At 43.2% G+C, this 20,716-nt stretch overlaps 1 protein-coding gene and 1 long non-coding RNA gene across 5 annotated transcripts in view; one reads left to right on the top strand and one right to left on the bottom strand.

Annotated features, from left to right (window-relative positions):
• Positions 1-318: 318 nt before the first annotated feature.
• ptk2bb (protein tyrosine kinase 2 beta, b) lies at positions 319-16,742 on the bottom strand. 4 transcript variants are annotated; one of them, XM_024291053.2, is made up of 31 exons: positions 16,260-16,742; positions 11,911-12,143; positions 11,659-11,837; positions 11,506-11,593; positions 11,354-11,433; positions 11,217-11,279; positions 11,082-11,136; positions 9,900-10,040; positions 9,752-9,826; positions 8,651-8,752; positions 8,453-8,570; positions 8,338-8,380; positions 8,231-8,262; positions 8,116-8,160; positions 7,951-8,048; positions 7,358-7,439; positions 7,187-7,287; positions 7,000-7,115; positions 6,826-6,926; positions 5,732-5,821; positions 5,455-5,659; positions 3,785-3,893; positions 3,656-3,715; positions 3,463-3,585; positions 3,242-3,394; positions 3,140-3,175; positions 3,038-3,062; positions 2,939-2,973; positions 2,730-2,864; positions 2,578-2,658; positions 319-1,248 (listed from the first exon to the last, which is right to left on the bottom strand). In XM_024291053.2, exons 2-31 carry the CDS (start codon positions 12,106-12,108, stop codon positions 1,030-1,032), a joined length of 2,988 nt encoding a protein of 995 aa, XP_024146821.1. In that variant the 5' UTR covers positions 12,109-12,143; positions 16,260-16,742; the 3' UTR covers positions 319-1,029. The 4 variants fall into 4 exon arrangements, with proteins under 4 accessions (XP_024146821.1, XP_024146823.1, XP_024146822.1 ...); XM_024291055.2 differs by lacking the exon at positions 16,260-16,742 and adding an exon at positions 14,755-14,901; XM_024291054.2 differs by lacking the exon at positions 16,260-16,742 and adding an exon at positions 14,350-14,459.
• Positions 16,743-18,520: 1,778 nt separating this feature from the next.
• LOC112157944 overlaps positions 18,521-20,716 on the top strand; it is a 3,512-nt gene continuing 1,316 nt past the window's right edge. The window contains exon 1 of the long non-coding RNA XR_004947245.1: positions 18,521-20,224. This is a non-coding gene — a long non-coding RNA (uncharacterized LOC112157944). The remainder of the gene's footprint in view (positions 20,225-20,716) is intronic.

A 20,716-nucleotide genomic window follows, 5' to 3' on the forward strand; every position in this document is an offset into this window, starting at 1 on the left:
TTGTGTTTATGAAGTTTTGACTTCCTGTTCAGTCATTTCAAAAGCCTTAATTAAGGTTTTCCCTCCATTTACTGACGGATGCTCCAACCTGTCCTGTAATGTGAACTTTTCTGTTCTGTTCAGAGACAAAAATGTATTTTATAAAAGTATGAATCCACAAAAATATGTTTTCTCTCATGAACCCAAAGACTGCAGACGAGTTTCCATCACACAGAGTTGCTGATGTTGTGCATATATATTCATGATTTCATCCATTTGTAAGCAAAAACAATAGTTTTGACCATCGTAAATGTTTTAAGAAATGTGAACGGCTTTAAATCCTGAAGAGTTTCTGGATCATTTATTTCCACATTTTAGTGTTTTTTAGTGTCCAACCACTAAATGAAATGTTTGAGAAAACATGTCAGTCTTTCTTGAAGCTTCTGCTCCTTTGATGTTTTGCATCTTTTATGACATTTAGGGTGATTATACTGATCAAAAATTACATATTTACATGTTTCTGTGCAGATAAAAACAGTTTCTAACAAGTGAGGCTTTGTTGTGAATAAAATACGAACCAGCAGAGACTCTTGAGGAAGACGACGGCGGCGAATCTGCTGACGTTCAACAAATACTTTAAAGCTCGATATTATTAAATAAAAACAACTGTTTTCTCGAGATGTTGGATTAAAACGACATTTTCACAAGAAAAAGGAAAATAACTGTCGATTGGAGATCACTGACTGAGGCTCATCTTCATCTCTAACAATGAAGAATGATTTAAAAGTTGTTTCTGATCCACAAACTGAGTTAAACCACAATTAAAGTATTCAATCACAAGTTGGTCAATCAGTGAGTTTCCCGAGATTTACTTAGTTTTTTTTCCAGAAAATTTAGCTTTAACTTTATACTGTGATCTCCAGAAAACAGTTCTTGTCTTTAAACTCTGATGAGATAGCAGCCGTTCTGGTTCCGTAGAGTCGGTCACATTTAAACTGAAAAGTTTCACTTTGTGCAAAACACACGAAAACAAAAGGAGGACTATGAGTGTCAGTCGTCGGTGGCGGGCTTGGCCAGGTTGGCCCTGACCCTGGCCTGGTCCACGGCGTCCAGCATGTTCTTGCTGTCCACCGCCAGCGTGTGCGCGGCCGCCAGCATCTGCTTCTTACAGTCCTCCTTCAGAGTGGTGATGGCGTTCTGCTGGGCCAGCCGCATCTTACTGATCAGCTCGGCCATGTCGTGGTTCAGCCGCTTCTGCGTTCCTTCAATCTGAGGAAGAGAAAGTTCATGAGAAACATAATCCATTAAGACAGTTGAGATCTGAAGCCTTTGTCCTCACGACCCTGACAGATGTAAACGGGACGTTCGCAGGTTAAAAATGGTCAATAACTACTAGAGTTTGGTGTGAGGACACCACAGCATTACCTGTATGTCTCTTACGGTGATTGTACAAGCCTCAAGAGAAACACAACACACCTGAGCTCCCCTCAAAGACCCACTGAGGAAAATTTGGTTTTTGGTGTTGTTAACATGTACTATGAAGAAAATTCAGCCTAAAACTGCAATTCTTAGTATTTCTTTATTCAAATGAATCAGCAGCAGAAAAAAAGGCATTCTGAAAAAGATCATATTTGTGATGTAGAAACTATACTGGGCGGGGCTACAAGCTCCCAGCTCCGCCCCATACTGATGCATCCACCTGCAGACGAATAGATCCATGAACGTCTTTGTTTCCTCGTCTGAGCTGGAATCTGCATCAAGACTCTACGGCGGGATAGATATTGATCGGGCGTATTAGGAGCTGTGAGCTAGAGGGAGATTCAACCAGATGGATGATGGGATGCGCTGCCTTTGTGCCACAACTCAGAGGTGAATTTCTAATGAACTGTTGACACTCTGCAGAATTGTCCTAGGAGACGATTAAAAACCATTAAGTACTGGCTAGAATGTGGTGAAGCGATACATGCAGTATCCATCATATCGCTAGATGTTTATCGATATATGATACTTATTGTGAGATGTGTATTGCTATAGGATACATATAGCATGTTGTGTATTGTGTTATGTATCCTATTGTGATACACATATCCCAATATGATACATAACACAATATAGTCCAAGACTGGACCAGAACAATTTTTCACTTATCCATTTAAAGAATATTTCTTAGTAAATAAATAAGTCATACTAAGTAGTACACGTGTCAGTACATCAAAATCTACGAGGCCGACTGAACCAATGAGACTGAACCTTTAATACAAGCTGGTTCTCGTTGTTCTGGTGTGGTGCTGCTTAAACTGTGGTGTGCTGCCAAAAAATCGTCTTGTCACCATTTTAAATCGATACAAGTATCGCCAAATTAAACATTTTAATATTAATCTATTTTATTTTCCTACACCCCTACTAAAATTGGTACAATCACTATTAAAGACCCCTGCGAACACTTTGAAACCAGATGAGATCATCGGAGTGGGACTTCTCTCTGTGACCCTCTATGGGCCCAAAAACCGCCAACACCCCTATGGATTTCTGTGACTTCGACTCTAGACATACAACAATGAACGTTTCACAACAACATTACAGCTCATTGGTGTTCACCTCTGTCCGTACAGACTCGTGTAAGGTGGGCAGAATCTCGTCCACGTTCTGAAGCAGATCTCTTAAGACCATCCCGACAGACTGGAAGACATCAGCACAGTTCAGAGTCCGTCTGTAAACGTCCCGCTGAGGCAGCTGAAGGTGGAGCTCACCTTGACGATGGTGATGTATTGTTCTGGCTGCAGATCAGGAACGTCGTTCTTCAGCTGGACCACCACTTTGACCAGATCCATGACGGACTGGTACACCTTGTCCTCGGAGCGGTCCAGCTCGGCTGTGGGAGCGGCCTGGACAGGAAGGAAGCTGCAGTCACTCAAGGACTGATGGGAACTTCACCACAAGAGGGAACTCATCTGCTTACCTGCACCTTGAGCCGGGGGGGCTTCTCAGGTGGACCTGCAGGACAGAAAAATGTCGACTTTGACAGAAACCAGGAGTTTGTTGATGTCTGAGTACATACCGTTCTCTGCGTCTGCTTCAGGAGCCTGAAAAACAGACAGAACGAGGTAAATTCATGCGGAAGTTCTGCATTCCTTTCCTACTTTATGCTGATGACACCTACCTGCTGTGTGGGCGGAGCCTCAGGGCCTTTGGGGTCCTGCAAAACAACAGGCAGCTTTATTCGACTCATCAAGTTCTAGACCAGCAGAGTTCTGGTTCCTACCAGGAGCTTCTCCTCCTTCTCCAGCCACTTCTTATCCTCCATCATCTCCTCCTTCTGCCGCCGCAGGGTCTCCTGCATGCTCTCCCGCTCGGCGCTCCACAGCCGCTGTGCGTCCTCCCGGCTGTTCAGGTTCAGCCTGGGAAACTCGCCCTCCTGTGGGTTCGGAGCGAACCGGTGAGCGCGGCGAGTCATTCTCAGAGATACGACCGGCGCAGACTTACGCCCATGCTGCGGCGGCGAGGAGACATGACCGGGACGGCGAGGCTGCTCCTGGAGTCCACGGGGGACTGATACTCAGGCGGGCTGGCCAGGTCGGGCGAGCTGGCACACAGAGCCTCGTTCAGCTGCACAGACACGTGGACCGGTCAGACCAGAACTGAACCCAGGAAGCTGCTGGCGCCGGCGCATACACACCTGAATGTGCAGGCCGATGCCGACCGTGTTTCTGAAGCGGTTCTGCTGCATTCTGGAAGGCTGTGAACCGTGAAAATCAGATCCGTCAGATGAGATCAGAGAGACTCAGCAGGACGGGAGGGGCTGTACCTTTGGAGGAGGCTCTGTGATGATGAACTTGGGCTCAAATATTTTGGTGGCTCGCGCTCGGTCTCTCTCCTTCTCCGCCTCTTGTTCCTTCTCCATCTTGTGGACGTCACTGACAGAGTACAGACATGGACCGCGGTGAGACTCTGGCAGGTAAACCAGGGGAACCGGGGTTTGCTTCCCAGTGTTGGGGTGGTTTAGAAGTGGGCAATGTGGGCCCCAATCGGGTTTCTGTGTGGGGGCCCCACCTGGAGGACCGGCAGCCAGGGCGGTGACCCTGCTAGCTCTGCTGGCTCCTGGGCGGCCCACTGAGAGCCCACTAAAGCCAATATGGGTAAACACAGGTGGGGCCACCATGGAGACTGTGGACAAACCCAATTTACAAGCCCCCTTGTCCTCGCTGGCTGGGTCTTTAGGCAAGACCCACTACTGCTAACGATGTCACCACAAGGCGGCTGTGGTGCAGCGGTTCGATTCCAGCCTTGCCCGCCCATGTGTCGAAGTGTCCTTGGTCAAGACACTGAACCCCACACTGCCTCTGGTGGAAGGTTGGCGCCAGTGTTCAGCAGTGGAGCCGCCATGTTTGTGTGACTGTAAAGAGCTTTGGGTTTCAAGGAAGGTAGAAAAGTGTTGTACAAGTATACGCCATTTACAAGGGGTCCAAGTCTGGGTCTCCCTGTGCCGGTCCCCAGCCCGGATAAATACAGGGTTGTGTCAGGAAGGCCTAAAACCACCTGTGCAAATCTATGAAAGCTGATTGGCTGTGTGCCAGAAGGTGAACAACTCCAAATTTAAACCTAACGCTGGGTTCACACTGAACACCATTCATGCGTCAAACGTACAACAACTGGTTCTCCTTCGCCGCACGTCAAATTAGTGCTGCAGTACCTCAGATCGCGTCTATACCATTGACTCAACATAGAAACGGGCCCTGCTGCGTGAATCACCTTTAGTGTGAACGCAGCATAACATAGAGCATTTTAAATCAATGCAAACATCGTCAAACGAAATATCGCGATATATTACCGAATCGATTGGTCCCTACACCCATAGTTTTAGGCCCGTTTTACTGCACATATTTAACCCTAGAGCACTAACGCTGGGTGACTTTCACCCGAGCAAAAGTATTTACAGTATTTTAAATTTCTTGTATTTTTTGATTGTCGTGGGTCCCTGGACAAAGTCCCACATGTCCCAGGAGTGAGTGGACCAATGGTCAAGTGTACAGTATCATTATTTATTTTTTTAAGGAATTTTTCAGTCATTTTCAAGCATGTTCTTCAGATCTTCCTATGTTTTTTTTCCCCACTTTGTTGCGTAAAGCAGTTTAAAATACAAGAAAACTCCTCTACTTTATCATGTGTTGTCATATCTTAATATATTTTAGGAGAAATACTTTTTATTGGGTATTTTATATCTGTATGTAACATCACACACTCGAAGGATTCCTCCACATTTGCTTTAACACTAAAAACAAAAACAACAAATTATTTATGAAACATTAAAATGTTTAATCTAATTTGGGGAAAAACCTGAAATATTTGTATTTGTTGGGCCCACTCTTGCCCTTCTAGCCCCGCCCCCACTGCTTGGTGGAACAAACCTGACTCAGGTAATCTTCAGCCAAAGCCCATCAGGACACCCCCCTCCCCCGAACGACGAGGAAAGCCCACCTGATCTTGACCACCAGCTCCGTGAAGCTGGGTCTCTCTCGGGGGTCGTAGGACCAGCAGCGGGTCATGAGGGAGTACAGGGCCGGGGGGCAGTTGTCGGGTTTGGGGAGTCTGATGCCCTGCTCCAGCTGGTTGATCACGTCTCGGTTCTCCAGCCAGAAAAACGGCTGCTGGCCGCCGCTCATGATCTCCCACACGCACACGGCTGAAAGAAGCGCAGGAAACCGTCACCACCTGCTGGAAGATCCTGGAAAACCTGACCGCCACTTCCGCTCACCGAACATCCACACGTCGCTGGCTTGAGTGAAACGTCTGAAGTTGATGGATTCCGGCGCCATCCACTTGATGGGTAACCGAGAAATGGAGGCTGAAACGGAACCACAGAAGGGTCAAGAACCTGAGGAGGTTTCAGGATTCCTCCAGGTTCATCCTCCTGGTGTTGGGCAGAGATTTGTTTCCCCTGTCGCGGCTCGACTTCTGGCATCGTTGATTTGTTTCATAACGCTCATATGAAGATAAAAAGAAGGTAGATGTTTACGATATTCAGAGGCTTTTTATGGGATTAATTTAGGATCAGCTTAAAGTGAATTCAAGAAAAAATAAGTAGAAAATTTGACAAAAAAAGTGTAAAATAAAAAAATAATAATTCGAAAATGAAATTGTAAATTTAAAAAAACAATTGAATTTTAAATAAAAAATTGTATATTTGAACAAAAAATATTAAATTTGAAAATGAAATTATAAATAAAAAATGAAAATATTATAAATTGTAAATTTGAAAAAAACAAGTTTGAAAATGAAATTGTGAAAAAAATTAAATTTGAAAAAAATGAGAATTTGAAAATGAGTAATTAAATTCGAACATTTTCTCTGAAAATTTGAAAATGAAATTGCATATTTAAAAAAATTGTAAATTTAAAAAATTATATTTAAAATTTTGTTTACAATTTTTCTTTCAAATTTTCTAAAACATTTTTTCAAATATATAATTTTTTTGTCGCTTTAAGCTGATCCTAAATTGGCCCCATACTTTTATTGTTAAATTTGAATCTTTGTCTCTTCATATTTTATGTAGCAACAATAGTTTATTGTCTGTTGTTACTCCCAAAAATTGTTTTATATCCTAAATCAGCCAAATAAAAGTTTTTTTTTTGGTTTTATTACACAGAAGCTGCCATTATTTTACACATGTGTAGAAAACGATGCAAATATGACAATAAACTCCCAGATTAAAGAACATCGTAAACTTCCGTCTTGTTTTTACGCTTCTTGAGACCAAATATCCTATAAAACGAATCAATGATATCCGACTCTGGGGAAACATTCTGGCAGGGGAAATGGATCCTGGCACACCACCCGCCACCATCTGACCTTTGTAGTACTCCTCATCCTCGATGTATCTGGACAGACCGAAGTCTCCGAGCTTCACGCAGTCCGGACTGGCGACCAACACGTTCCTCACCGCGATGTCCCTGAAAGGAGGCGGCACGACTCCATTTCCAGTGCTGGTTGACGTGGTTTGAGACGTGTGGGGGGGCTCCTCACCTGTGCACCACGTTGACCCCTCCCAGGTACACCAGGGCCTTGCAGATCTGCAGGCTGAACAGCACCAGGGTGATGTTAGTCAGTCGGTTCTGGTTCTGGTTCAGGTAGTTTCCCAGCTGCAGGAACAACAGAAGACAAATCAACACAAAGCAACCCAACGTCCCGTGTGAAGGGGAGACGCTCCCACCTCTCCGTATTCATACAGCTCCATGATGATCCAGACCGGATCCTCCTCGATGATCCCGATGAGCTTGACGATGTGAGGATGATCCAGGTTCTTCATGATCACTGGAACCAGCCAGTCGGTCACTTAAACAGACACATGCAGAGGGGGTGTGGTTGGGGGGGGGGTGCGTACCTGCTTCACTCATGAACTTCTCCATCACATCCGGGGAGCAGTCCTTGCAGGTCTTGACCGCCACGTTGACCCTTTGGCCGTTCTGGTGACAAACATGGAGGAAGATGCAACTTTCTGGGTGGAATGTGAACTTCCTGTTTCTGTTTTCAGGATCGTCTCGACAAAAAACAATAATTTCTGGCTGATGGTCTTTAGGAGGCTTTCAGATGTCTCAGATCTTCTGGAGTCAAAGGAGATTCCTGATCGTTCTTCAGCTTTTTCCTAGTTTTCCTGATTTATGCAGAATCAGTCAAAACCCATTTTAAACATTGGACTTGGGGGCCTGCAGGCTCCGCCTACATTTATTGAGGCTCCTGATTGGTCAGTTTAAAACTTGAGAAATATCATGATTATGAAGAAGATGTTTATTTCTCAATGAAATAGGATTTTGGATTTTTGGAGCTACTTCCTGTTCGGTACCCAGGGGGGAGGAGTCACTCAGTCCGGTTGACATGTACAGATGGACACCTGACTGGATCCGGCTCCTTCAGGCCGAATATGGAGATGGAACGCCCCTCAGGCGGGACGTCACCTCTCAGCAGAGACAGACTTACGTCCTTCTTGTAGACTCCTGCGTAGACTTCCCCAAAGAACCCCTCCCCCAGGATCCGTCCCAGGACGATGTCGTCTCGGTGGACGCCAAACTTCACCACTGAAGAAACAAAGACGGTAGTGAAATCCCGGGAATCTCCACGGACACTCCTGACCTTCGGACAAACCTGATTTTGGCCTCTCGTCCAGAATCTCGCAGTAGATGTCGGAGCCTGGAAGAGACGGGAGGAGCTGCTATTGATCCGTACGGATCAGCGGTAGAATGAGAGGCGGGACGCTCACCCATACTGTTCCTGACGGAGCTGCTGGGTCTGCTGCAGGACAGAAACGAGAGAGGTCAGTCGTGGGGGGTCGGGGGAGGCCGCGGCGGCGGTACCGGCCACACTCACTCAGTCGGGATGTCCGGTAACGTACTCCTGGTGTTCTTAGCGTCTAGAACAGAAAACCCAGAAACATCAGCGTCGTCTTCAGGCTCCTCCTACTCGTTCAGACTCCTCCCCTCACCTTTGTTTCCTCTGTGGATCAGACTGTCTTCGTTCCCTCGCTCCAGACGGCAGTACCCGTCGATCAGATCCATCATGTTTTCTGCCACGGACACGGCGGCCACGCTGATGGACAGAGGCTGCGGACAGCAGGAGACGCGTCACGGCGTGCTTGGGTACAGGTATGGCGGCGGCTGCTGTGGGCGTGTCTCGCTCTTACTTGGTTGGCGTTCTCGATGTTGATGTTGACGTGCGCCTTGCCGTCGCTCTGAGGTAAACACTGGATCCTCCGGATCTGCTTGAAGTCGGCTAGAAAGACGGCCTGAGCAGAAAACGCGGAGAATGAGTCCTTGAGGCGCCGCGCCCATGAAAACCGTGTTTTTGGCGTTTTTCACGTGTTCTTAACGTGTTCTTAACGTGTTTTTAACGTGTTCTTAACGTGTTTTTAACGTGTTTTTAACGTGTTCTTAACGTGTTTTTAACGTGTTCTTAACGTGTTCTTGATGCTTAAGAGTGTTTATTTATTTGAATTGTTGTGAATCAGGAAGAGACCACAAAAATGACGTTTAAAAAAGATTTATGATGTAGAAAATATGCTGGGCTCAAGGGGGAGGGAAAGGGGGTGGGGTAACTTCACATCAATAGCCCCGCCCCCAACTCGAAGGCCAAAAAAATGGAAAATTTGAAAAATAATTTTAACATTTGAAAAGAAATTGTAAATTTGCAAACCTTTTTTGAAAATTTTGCAATGAAATTGTAAATAATTCTTTTTTTAGAAAATTTGAAAACAAAAAAATTCAAACATTTTTTTTTTAATTTACAATCTGGTTTTTATGCACTTATTTTGACCCCATGCAAAACCTTTAAGCAAAAGTTCAAACATAAAAATCTTATTCAAGTTTTTTTCATATTTTCTTCATCAGGACAGAAAAAAGACGTAAAAAATGCGCAGAGCCCATTGGGAAGGGGGGCGTGGTTACTCTGCACCAATAGTCCTGCACTCAACACTGAGGCCAAAAAAAATGAAAATTTGAAAAGAAATTAAAAATTTCAAAACAGGATTGTAAATTGAAAAAAAGAAAATTTGACAAAGAAATTGTAAATTTAAAAAAACTAACGTAAAATTTTCAATAAAAAACTAAAAATTGGAGAATGAATTTTTTTGGAAAATTTGAAAACAAACTAAATTCAAAAAATATTTACAATTTTGTTTTGTTATTTTTCAGTTTAGATCACTACTCACAAAAAGTGAATTGTTAGTCTATCAGTAGTTATTAGTTTCATCTTTGTTTGAGCCCAGCGACTTTTCGGAATGACTCACCGCCGCGTCCTTCTGCGTGCGCTGCCGGATGCCGCTCCCACCGATGACCAGCTCCACAGAAAGACGCCACCCTTGCTGTTGAGGAAGCATTTCCAGAGGAGAGTTTATTTTCCGGTCCGGTTCAGACGAGGATGCGGATGACACTCACGATGAGCTCGCAGGGGAACGCCTCTTCCGTGTAGTTCACGAAATCCTTGAGGGTCTCGAAGAACTTGATCATGCAGTCGTCCTCGCGGAGGCCGGCGTACTGCTGGAAGGTTTGCTGGATCAACTTCCGAAGCTGCTTCGTCTGGAAGAAGAAAAACGTTTGTTCAGGAATCGAGTTTTCTAGTTTTATTCTGTCCGATCGTACTTAGAACTTAAAACAAACAAAACCTTGTGGTTAATGAAGTATCAGCTTAAAGTGAACAAAATACCAAATTGAGAATTCGAAAGAGAGGGGATATTTGAAATGAAGTCGGGAATAAAAATAAGAGAAGAAAAAAACCTAAATTAAAAATTTGATAAAAACATCTTTTTAATTTAAGAAATTAAAAAAAAAAATCAAAATGAATTATAAATAACACTTTAAACACTAAATTAAAATAAAAAAAAATTAAATTTGAATAAAAAAGAAAATTTGCAAAAACATTGAAAATGTGAAAATGAACTGGTAAATAAAAGAAATGAAAACAAATGTCAACAAACAAATTTAAAATAAAAAAATGTAAAATTTGATTAAAAAAGAAAATTTGTAAATGAAATTGTAAATAAAAAACTTTTTTAAACTAAATTGAAATTTAAAAAAAGTTGAAGTTTCGAATAAAAAAGGAAATTTGAAAATAAAAAATGAAAAATGTCAAAAACAAAATTGTAAATTTTAAAAACGAAACATTTTTTAAATAAAAATAAAAGAAACTAAAATTTTGAAAAAAAATAATTAGAAAAAAAATTGAAAATAATATTGTAAATGTAAAAAACTGTAAGTTTCAAAACTAAATGATACATTTAAAAAACTAATTTGAGAATTTAAATAAAAAAATAAAATTTTGAATATGAAATTGTAATTTTTTTTTAAATTGAAAGTAAAACAGTAAATTAAAAAATAATATTTAAACTTTAATTTTAAATTCAAATTTAAATTTTCAACAATGTTTTTTTTCAAATTTTCAATCTGTTTTTTTATTCATTTTAAGATAATCCTAAATTGACTCCATACAAAACCTTGAAGCAAAAGTTCAAATATAAAAATCTTATTCAATGTCTGGTCATAATTTCTTCATCAGGACAGAAAAAGACATTTATTTTGAAACATCAGTTTTCTGAAGATCTGTTTTTTTTAAACATTTACCTTCATGCTGTTCAGGAGATTTGGGGGGAAGAAAAGGTCCAGTCCCACGTCTTTCCTGAGCAGAAACCCCAAAGAAAACTCGTGTTTTCATCTTTATTTCTCTTTCTTTTTGGTGATTCGTTTCCACAAACTCACTCCAGCAGCTCAAAGTTGGATTTCTTTTCCAGCCCTTTGGCGTTCATGTCTTTGTAGAACCTCCTGAGGAACACATCCAGACTTCCGTCAGAATCGCCTCTCTGGCGCCCCCTGAGGTCACCTGAGTTCCCCCTCACCTGATCTCCATGCAGCCCAGCTGCAGCGCCATCCCGTCGCTCACCTTTGTGGCGTAGTGCTGCATGTAGTCGCTGCGCACCTGTCACGACAGGTGAGCACAAACATCAGCGGACGCCAGCGATAGAAGCTTCAGTCTGACACGTTTAAATACCTGCTGGTAGAAGAACAGGAAGGTGGAGCGGTCTTCCCTGAACTTTTCCAGGAAGTTCACCGGGATGTACCTGATGCGCAGGTCGTACCTGCAGAGGAGGAAAGGTCGTCCGTGTCTTGTGTGGTGTGGAAGCGTGAGCGTCTCGTCACTCACCTCCACTCGGCCTCCACGTGGTGGCTTTCGTAGCGCTTCTCCACCTCCCCGACCGTCAGGTCCGGGTGGAGCCAGTGCAGCTCCTCCGACTTCAGGTGCTTCAGCATCAGGCCGTAGCAGCCGGTCAGAGCCACGTCCGGGCCCAGCCGCCCGCTCACCAGGATGGTGCGGATGATGACCTGGAGAGGGGTGGGACAGATCCTTCCATAAAGCTGGACCGGGATCAATCCCGTCTCCGTTAGAACTCCTCACCTTAACCTGCCAGGCATTGTCGCATTTGACCAACGTGAAGTTCTTCCCCAGGTTGTTGTTGGTGCAGAAGCACACTTTGAGGATTTTGGTGGGACCTCCGTCTCCAGAGAACTGGGCTTCAGGGGCGGAGTCTGTGTTGCTCTGCTTTGGACTGGGGACCTTCCAGGACAGGGTGTCTCCGGACATCACCTCATACATGGTCAGGGGCGGGTCGGGGTCACCAGGGTCGCATTCTGTTCAAATGAGCAGAAGGTTTACTTTATGGATCCGGAGCAACAACTGGACTGTTTTCAGGAGATTCTGAGTTCGAGACGACAAAACCAAACAAACGAATCGTTAAAAAATATTTCATCTAGATGCTGAAAAATTACATGAAACATTTAAAATTGATGCTCTCGTCCTCTAAATTTGATTAATTTATTTAGGAGTAGCGAGGCTGCAGGTCTCACGATGTGGTCAACAAAGAGTTAAATGACAAGAAAATGTAAACAAAAAAAAAGATTCATTGCAAATAATCGCGATATTATTATTTTGTGTTACAGTATTTGCTGACCACTCATTACTAACAAATAACAATATAAAAACATACAAAACTGTTACGTTTATTTCTAATTAGTGCTGTTGATCAATATAAAATAATCAGGATCAATAACACTTCTGTGCTGTGATCAATCATGAATAATCACAATGTTTTACAAGTTAGATTTTAAATGACAACAGGAACAAAAACAGACCAGAGAGAAAACGTTTCTTCATTTTTGTTTTCTGAAACGTTTGAACGCGTCCGACGGATCAAATAATAGAAAAATATTCCAAACTGAAACAAAAACAGGATTAAAGAAGGAAAAACAGAATATTTATCTTCTGTAGGTGACCGTGTTTGTAGGATTATGCTGAGAATGTTTTAACACGGCGTGAAGCATAAAACCGCCGAGGTAAAACGAAGGTCGTTTTCTTTGTTAGTGTTAATAAATATGAATTTGTTGATTATTGTTGATTCTTTTGTGTATTAACACTCACAGCCCTAATAATAACAGGACCAACCACAGCTGAGGAAGTGTTAACACGTGAATGAATACTTTTAGAACATGTCAAACAGGACGTTCTCCTTTACATCTGGTTCCACCGTGTTTTTATCAGGATGTTGTTTCAGCCAAAGATTTTTCGTTTTCTGGGACAAAGTTTCTGCAGGAAAAATGAGTCGTGGGCGGGACTGTTGACACGGAGTAACCCCGCCCCCTTTTCCCTCCCTAAAGCTGACAGCTTGGAGCAGAAAGCTTGTGGCTCCGCCCACCAACACTCTGAAATATCATTTTGAGTTTAATTTTCTTTAAAAATGTCCTCAGAGAAATGACATGAGAACGTTTTAAAAACAGGCAAAAGACTTGAAAGGTGCCGAGAAATCTGTGTGAACCCGACGTCCTCAAACGAGGAGATGATGCTTAGAGGTAACCACGGTAACTGCGCTCATGGTCGACCTCCAGCACGTTAGAAACTCCTCCGTTTTCACTCTGTGTGAATCGATCTTGATCTGGTGCGAAGTTCCTCCGGTGATTCACAGCCTCTGACTTCAAGACGCCGATCGCATTCTTTCCCAACATGCAACATCATGTGAGGAGCCGCGTGATTCATGCTGCAACGCTGCAGCCGTGTCCTGCTGAGGCTGAAGCGGCGCTACGACACGAAGGCGGAGCATCGCGATGAGCACCAATCAGAAACAACAAACACAAACGTGGTCGTAGATAAACTGCCGTCATGCTGCAGCAGATCTGTGGCTCCAGCCTGCAGACGGGAGACCAGGACTTGTTTGGACCTGCGACAGAACTCGGGAACACAAACCTGATCCTAAAGAAACAGCGGAACTGAACTACTTTAATTTCAAGAACAGATTTAGATTCTTTCAAAATGAACTAAAGTTTGGATTTTGGACATGAAGGACTCATTCTGACCTCCAGTTTGTCTTCACAAATAATCCAAAACTCAAAAAAATCACATTTGAATTTGTATTCAAACACTAAAAGCTTTAAATTGTTCTTTAGACTCATAAATCTCTGTTTGAACAGAAATATTTCCTGCATGTTCAAACTCTAATTTCTGTTTCACATTTTTAAAGTAAATTCTGTGATTTTACTGTGAAAGTTTGACCCTTCTTCAGTTCTTCAGAAGGTCTTCAGCTTCAGAGCGTCTGTTTCAGGTGCAAATGTTCCTCTGGGGTTTCCTGCGGCGGTTTACCTGCTGCAGGTGAAAGGTTGTAAAGGTTTTATGGCGCAGCAGCGACACAAACAAACCGCCGCACAGCCTGAGAGCGCCACGAGAAACCAGAGGCGCCGACTCAGCAGGTCTGATCCGCCCGCCCGCCGGGCCCGCCGCCCTTCCCGCCTTTTCTTAGCCTGAGGTCACGGATTCCTGAGCGGCTGTGAAGACAGGAAGACGACACACCTGGAACGAGGCGTCCTGACAGGGAGACGGATGACGGCGAGCTCTGACCTCGTGGTCGAAACCAGCAGTAAACAAGCAGAATTACACAAACAAAACCGACGCGTCACAACAAAAACATCCTGGAAAGGAGGAACACAAACAGAACTGAAGCAGGAGTTTAGAGACGCTCGGATCCAAACAAAAACTAGTTTGAACTTTAATTAGATTCAAGAGCTGAAGTCGCTCAATAGAAACTCTGGAAGGTTTTAAAACGGATCATTCAGTAATTCAGATATTAACTTTGACCTCTGAATGTATCCAAAACTCAGAACTACTGGAATGTTGAAGATGTTTCATCCTCTGATCAGGTAAACGGAAACGATGGATGAATGTTGAGAAACGTTCTGAACTTTTGCACAACTTCACCTCCCAAACACGAATCTGGAGTTTCCGTTTCTCCTTTAGAGTCCGCGTTTGTCCGAAAACGTTCTCCTCATTTAAGGACCACAAACGAAATGTGGATTAAAAGACTGATGTGACGAGAATCCAGATCATTCTGTAGGGGAAAATGTGGTGGGCGGAGCCTGTCTTCCTCGCTCCTCAGCCAAACTGCTGAGTTGTGTAACGAAAACACAAATGTGTCGAGACATGCAGATGTGACAGCACAAGTATCCTCTGCACACAGAGCATATCAGATGGTTTCTGCGTATTCTCTCTACCCAGAAGCTGCTGGATCTGAATGTTCTCCACAACAGAGTTCACGCTGAGGCAGAAGTTCTCTGAAGGAAAACTGCAGCAAGAACTCAAGAAACTTAAAAACCAGAAACTTTATAATCATCTTTGGTCCAAAAATAAACTTTGACTAAAAATGTTACAAATAACATAAAAAATATTTCAATTAGATTCAAGAACAAAGTTTGTACAGTTTCAGTACTCAGTACTTACAAAGTATTACTTTAGTAAATGTAGAGTTTTCACATCCTCGTCTGTATAAAATCCTTTAAGGTTAATTCTAGTGTAAAATGTGAATGAGGTGAAGAAGAATCTCAGACTGAGAAGCAGCTCCTCCAAAAACAGCTTCAATATTCTTAGAAATGTGTCAGAGTTTAAACTTTTGCAAGTTTCCTTTAAAAAAACTACAAGTTTACAATCATTTTGGTCCAGAATTATTATTTTTTACTAAAAATGTTACAAATAACATTAAAAAATATTTAAATTCAATAAAAGAACATGGTTTGGAGAGGTTGAAAGTACTAGTACTCAGTACTCACAAAGTATTACTGTTTTTATACAGACGAGGATGTCAAAAATCAATATCAACTAAAGGTTAATTGTAGTGTAAAATGTAAATGAGGTGATGAAGAATCTCCGACTGAGAAGCAGTTTCTCCAAAAACAGCTTCAATATTTTCAGAAATGTCACAAATTCTAAACTTTTTAACAAATTTTCGTAAAAACATTCCCACGTTATTGGACATTTTTAACGGAATTGCTGCCCAAAGCAGCAAAAAAGTTTTCCATTTTTCCTCCAACTCTTATTAAAAATAATATAATCAAATATGATTATTTCTGCTTGTTAGTAAAACAGACTCTCGTCGTCCGAGTGAAGCAGCTGCTGGAGGTTCGAGTTGAACGTCCGGTTCCGGTCCGGCTCTGCAGCGCAGCCGTGACCCCGCGCGCAGGAATGCGGCTCCTGCCCGCGCGCCTGCACAGACTTGCTTGAATAAAATCCGAGTTCCTTCTCAGCTGTGGTCTCTGGAGAGCGGCTGAGCCCGAAAAGCCCAAACGCTCCAGTCTGAGCGCAGACTGTCCGTCTCCAGACGCTGCGCCTTCACGCAGCGCGTGAACATCCAGGTGTAAACGTTCAGGTGACCTCGACAGAAGCCGTAGACCTCTGATTCCGGTACACGCGGGATAATCTGCTGTTTTTACCTGTTTCTGGATGAATTCCAGCGGGAATTAGAGGCCGAGGAACGTCCGGAATTCCTTCTGGAAAAACTAACAGGAACGTCTTTCACGCGCTTTCAGTCGAGCAGAAGGTGGCAGGTGGCCACGCCCTCACCTCTGCAGTCCCGAGGTAAGGTGGGTTCACTTCCTCATTTCAGGAATCTGGAAGAGATGAAGATCACATCGTTTGTTTTGTTTTTTTTAGTCCTCCTCGATCATCCATTCTGGTCATTTTCCCCTAGTTTTCCCGCGCTACGTGCGCTTTTACAGATTTGGTTTCTAACACACTTTCATATTTAAAACGATATGTTAATTTCAACAACTTTATTATGACGTTTCAATTACCTTTTGGGGTCAGAAGTTTCATATTTTTAACTTTTTTCCAACATTGTTCTCAGGTGTAATGTCCCCGTGTGAACACTAGATGGTGCTGTTGTCACACTTTTCTGATGACGTGAGTTTGACATCAGCTGGAGAACAAAAACAACATAAAAAAATCAAATACTATGAATTAATAAAGGTGGACATGAAGAATGAATCATTTATTTATTAAAGCTCCTGTTATCGGCCAAAGGTGATTTAAAAAATAAAAATGAAAATGATCTTTGAGAAACATAAAAATGATCATGCACAGATGTCAGTCAGAAAGAATCACAAATTAACTATAAAACAGAAATTTTACGTACAAATTACTGGTTTAAAACACAAAGAATGATCCTCAAAATGTTGAAAACTGCAGAAAATCTGAAGTTTTACCAAATAAATTCAGCTTTAATTCCTGGATTAACACAAACAGAAGCGAACGTGTTTCCCTGGAGAGTTCCTGGTTTTCTATTTGACATCATAAGAACAATCATGATAAATATTGAACATGTTTCCATAAAATCCTGATGGAGTTTGGGAGGCTGGACGGATGAACAGCTGTTCCAGATTCTTGTCCCGGACACAGCTGAGCTGAGGGAGGGGTCCGGCCTCGCTCCGGCCCGGACTTGAACCGTCCTCAGCTGTTGCTGATCCACAGGGATATTCCCAGCGTTCCGGAGCTTCTGGAAGCTGCAGAGGAGGATTTGGGATCATGACATTTGATGCCTTTAGTGTCAAAGTTTGTATTCTCAGACGGTGAAAGAAAGTTCCCACAAAAACCTTCTGGTGGTGCAGACGCTCACGCTAGTGAACCGCACCAGGGTTCACCTGCAGCAGACGCTCACGCTGTAGTGAACCGCACCAGGGTTCACCTGCAGCAGACGCTCACCCTAACCCTAACCGCACCAGGGTTCACCTGCAGCAGACGTGATGGTTTTTGTGAACCGCACCAGGGTTCACCTGCAGCAGACGCTCACGCTAGTGAACCGCACCAGGGTTCACCTGCAGCAGACGTGATGGTTTTTGTTTTCTAAGAGTCATTCAGACTTTATCATCAAATTGAGCCAAATTATTTCTTTTAAAGCTGAATAAACCCTGAAGTGTCTCTAAAGAAGTCTTCACCCTCCAGTGTGAATCAGTCTTTTAATCTGTCAGGTTTTCCAGTTTCCTGCGACATTATTAGACAAAGATTCTAAACTTGACGTGTTTTTACTCAGGAACCTGAAAGTCTCCAGATCCACTAAGTCAATCAGACGTTTCCTGTTTGTCTCTAGAGTTCAGGTGAACTTTTCACCTGTTCTGGTTTGAATCATTAAAAGTTTGAACACAAACGTGTTTTTCCACATATATAAAGTTACTACGGTTGTTGTGACATTTTTCAGACAGAAACAACTTTAAAAGTGAGTCTGGTGACATGAACTCGTCCACGTACATAAAGGCTTCATGTCTAAAATCTTCTGATTTCACCAGTGAAGCTTCTGTGATCCTACCGCCTGAAGGGAGGAGCTTCCCTCAGAACCGAAGAGCCGTTTGGATCTTATCGTTGGGACTTTGAGCTGTTCTTTCTGGTGGCGGCGTGAGTCACGCGGCGCTGGTGGCTGTGAGCAGTGGGCGTGTCCTCCTGTGAAGGTCGCTGCCTGCTGGGTGACGGCTCAAGAGGAAAAAGTTGATCCTGGAGGAGCTGAAACAGCTGGAGCGACTCTATTTTTAGAGGGACGTCGTGTATAAACCTGCTAATGACCCCCCCTCCAGACCCCACCCAAACCCACAGGAATGCTTTGATGTGGCCCCACCCACCACCTTACCTCTGATGTCAGGACTCGCTGACGAGTCACCAGCGCCGCCGCCTCTCCTTCACCTTTGAGTCCGGGCTCAGCGGGGGGGCTGGGGCTCGGTGAGGTGTGAAGTGGTCTGGATTCTAGACCTGGTCCTGCATTACAATGAGGGCGGGGGGAGGGGGGGCTTCAGCAAACAAGCTGAGTGTGCAGGAATGTCCCATCATGCCCCAGATGGAGTCCTGCTGCTTGAAACAACTACACGGTTTGGCCCCCCAGGACAGAGAGGAGGTCAGGGCTCGGATCAGGGACCAGCAGATCCACCAAACCTGATCGGTTTCAGGTTCATGACGTCACAGAAGAAGCTCTGATGTTCGGATCCACGAAGAATGATAGAAAAATGAGATGAGGATTAGATTAAGGATTCAGGATTAAGAGAGAGAAAAGGAGACGAGGAATTCTGACTTTGATCTCAGAATTTGGGAGAAAAAAGATCAGATTTCTGGGATTAAAGTTGGAATTCTGAGAAAAAAAATTGGAAAACTGCACATGTGAAGCAATACTTTGGTTTCACAGTGTAAAGAGAAAACGTAAAAGAACACTAAAGTTTGGAAGGAAATCTAATCTGAATTCAACGGGAATCTCATAATAAGAAAAATAAAGAAATAAAATAAAAACAATAGAAATAAAGAGTTCCATGTAAGAAATAGGGAATAATAATGTTATTAATGTTAATAATGTTAATAATAACATCCATTGATAAGATATTTTTGTTGTTAGTTCTAAGGAAACTGTTTGATTTTTTTTTGTTATTATTTTTTTGTTTTTATGAACGTCATTCTGTTTATTTGATTACAGCTAAACTAGTTTTAGAAAAACAAAGTTTTAGTTTTTTTAAATTAGTTTTCAAAGGAAACGACTCATTTCAGAACAAAATGTGATTAAAATGATCTCAGTGAGTCGATGTATCTTCATAAACTCTCCTAAAGTCTGAACCAGGATCTATTTCTGATCCTGAATCTGAATGAAGAAATCTTCCTAAATCACTTTTGCTATTAGCGTTCAGTTAATCTCAAATGTTTATAGTGTTAACTGATCAAATTTATTTTTTTAAAATCAATTAAAGTTGATCTTTCTGTTTGTTTCTGTCGTGGTTTGTGTTGAATGTTATAAATTCCAATTAATAAATCACATTTAGAGCCTTAAGAACAATTAGTTATTGTCTTTTTGGTCAAACAGATCTGGTGGATGTTTGTCTACGTTTAAGTCAAACAGATCTGGTGGATGTTTGTCTACGTTTAGGTCAAACAGATCTTGTGGATGTTTGTCTACGTTTTGGTCAAACTGATCTGGTGGATGTTTGTCTACGTTTTGGTCAAACAGATCTGGTGGATGTTTGTCTACGTTTTGGTCAAACAGATCTGGTGGATGTTTGTCTACGTTTAAGTCAAACAGATCTGGTGGATGTTTGTCTACGTTTAGGTCAAAGGTTTCAGTTTTTTATCCCTTTGATCAACAGATCAAAGGCGTTTAAGTTTTGTTTAAAGTGTTTATAAAGATGTTTTTACGTCACCTGAACAGAAACTTCCTGTTATGAAGGGGGCGGGGCTTGACGTTTCTCTGTTAAAAGGATCAATGGAAGGATCAGATCTTCATTCGTCAGATCTGCTGATGGATCCGGTCTTCAGATCCCTCTGGAATAACCGCTTCACTTCCTGTTTACTTCCTGTTCCCCTTCCTCTGTTTACCAAACAGATTCCTGATGAATCCCTGGAATTCTGATCCCGAGCAGGAGAAGAGCGGGACACGCAGGTGAGGCTCCGCCCCCTCGGCTCATCCCAGTGACTGACATGTTTGTATGTTGGAGGTGAACAAAGGAGCAGCTCCTGCAGAAAGAGCTGAACGCACACAAACAACCCCCCCTCGCAGAGAGCCCGGCGAGGGGGGAGGGGGCGGAGGATGATGTCACCCCCCCAGACGGCTGAGCTGCAGCCTGAGATAATGGTGACATTTCAGACAAAGGTGATGTCATCCTTCCTTCCTCCTGACTCCTCCCCTCTCCTCTCCTCGGTGCAGGTGGCTGTGCAGCTCCCCCCCCCCTCATGAATGTGGGGCTCAAACGTGGACAACCTTCAGTTCCTGACACCTCCCCGCTGGACCAATCAGCTCGCTCCCCCTCAGATCTGCTGGTTCAGAACCCGCTTGCTTTGATGGATCTGCTGACCCACTTCTCCACCTGCAGGTCTGGATCTGGAGGCTGTCCGCTGCAGCACAGCTCCTTCCCTCTCCTGCCTCTCCTCACGC

The sequence above is a fragment of the Oryzias melastigma genome, linkage group LG24 (genome assembly GCF_002922805.2).
Source record: "Oryzias melastigma strain HK-1 linkage group LG24, ASM292280v2, whole genome shotgun sequence".
NCBI lineage: Eukaryota > Metazoa > Chordata > Actinopteri > Beloniformes > Adrianichthyidae > Oryzias > Oryzias melastigma.

What these genes read in the sequence shown, in the direction of transcription:
- ptk2bb (XM_024291053.2), bottom strand. Translation starts at nt 12,108, where the DNA reads ATGTATGAGGTGATGTCCGGAGACACCCTGTCCTGGAAGGTCCCCAGT. An exon ending in GATCCACAGAGGAAACAAAG is followed by an intron (nt 8,381 to 8,452) that starts GTGAGGGGAGGA and finishes TTTCTGTTCTAG; the next exon opens with ACGCTAAGAACACCAGGAGT. An exon ending in CAGGAGTCTACAAGAAGGAC is followed by an intron (nt 7,440 to 7,950) that starts GTAAGTCTGTCT and finishes GTTTGTCACCAG; the next exon opens with AACGGCCAAAGGGTCAACGT.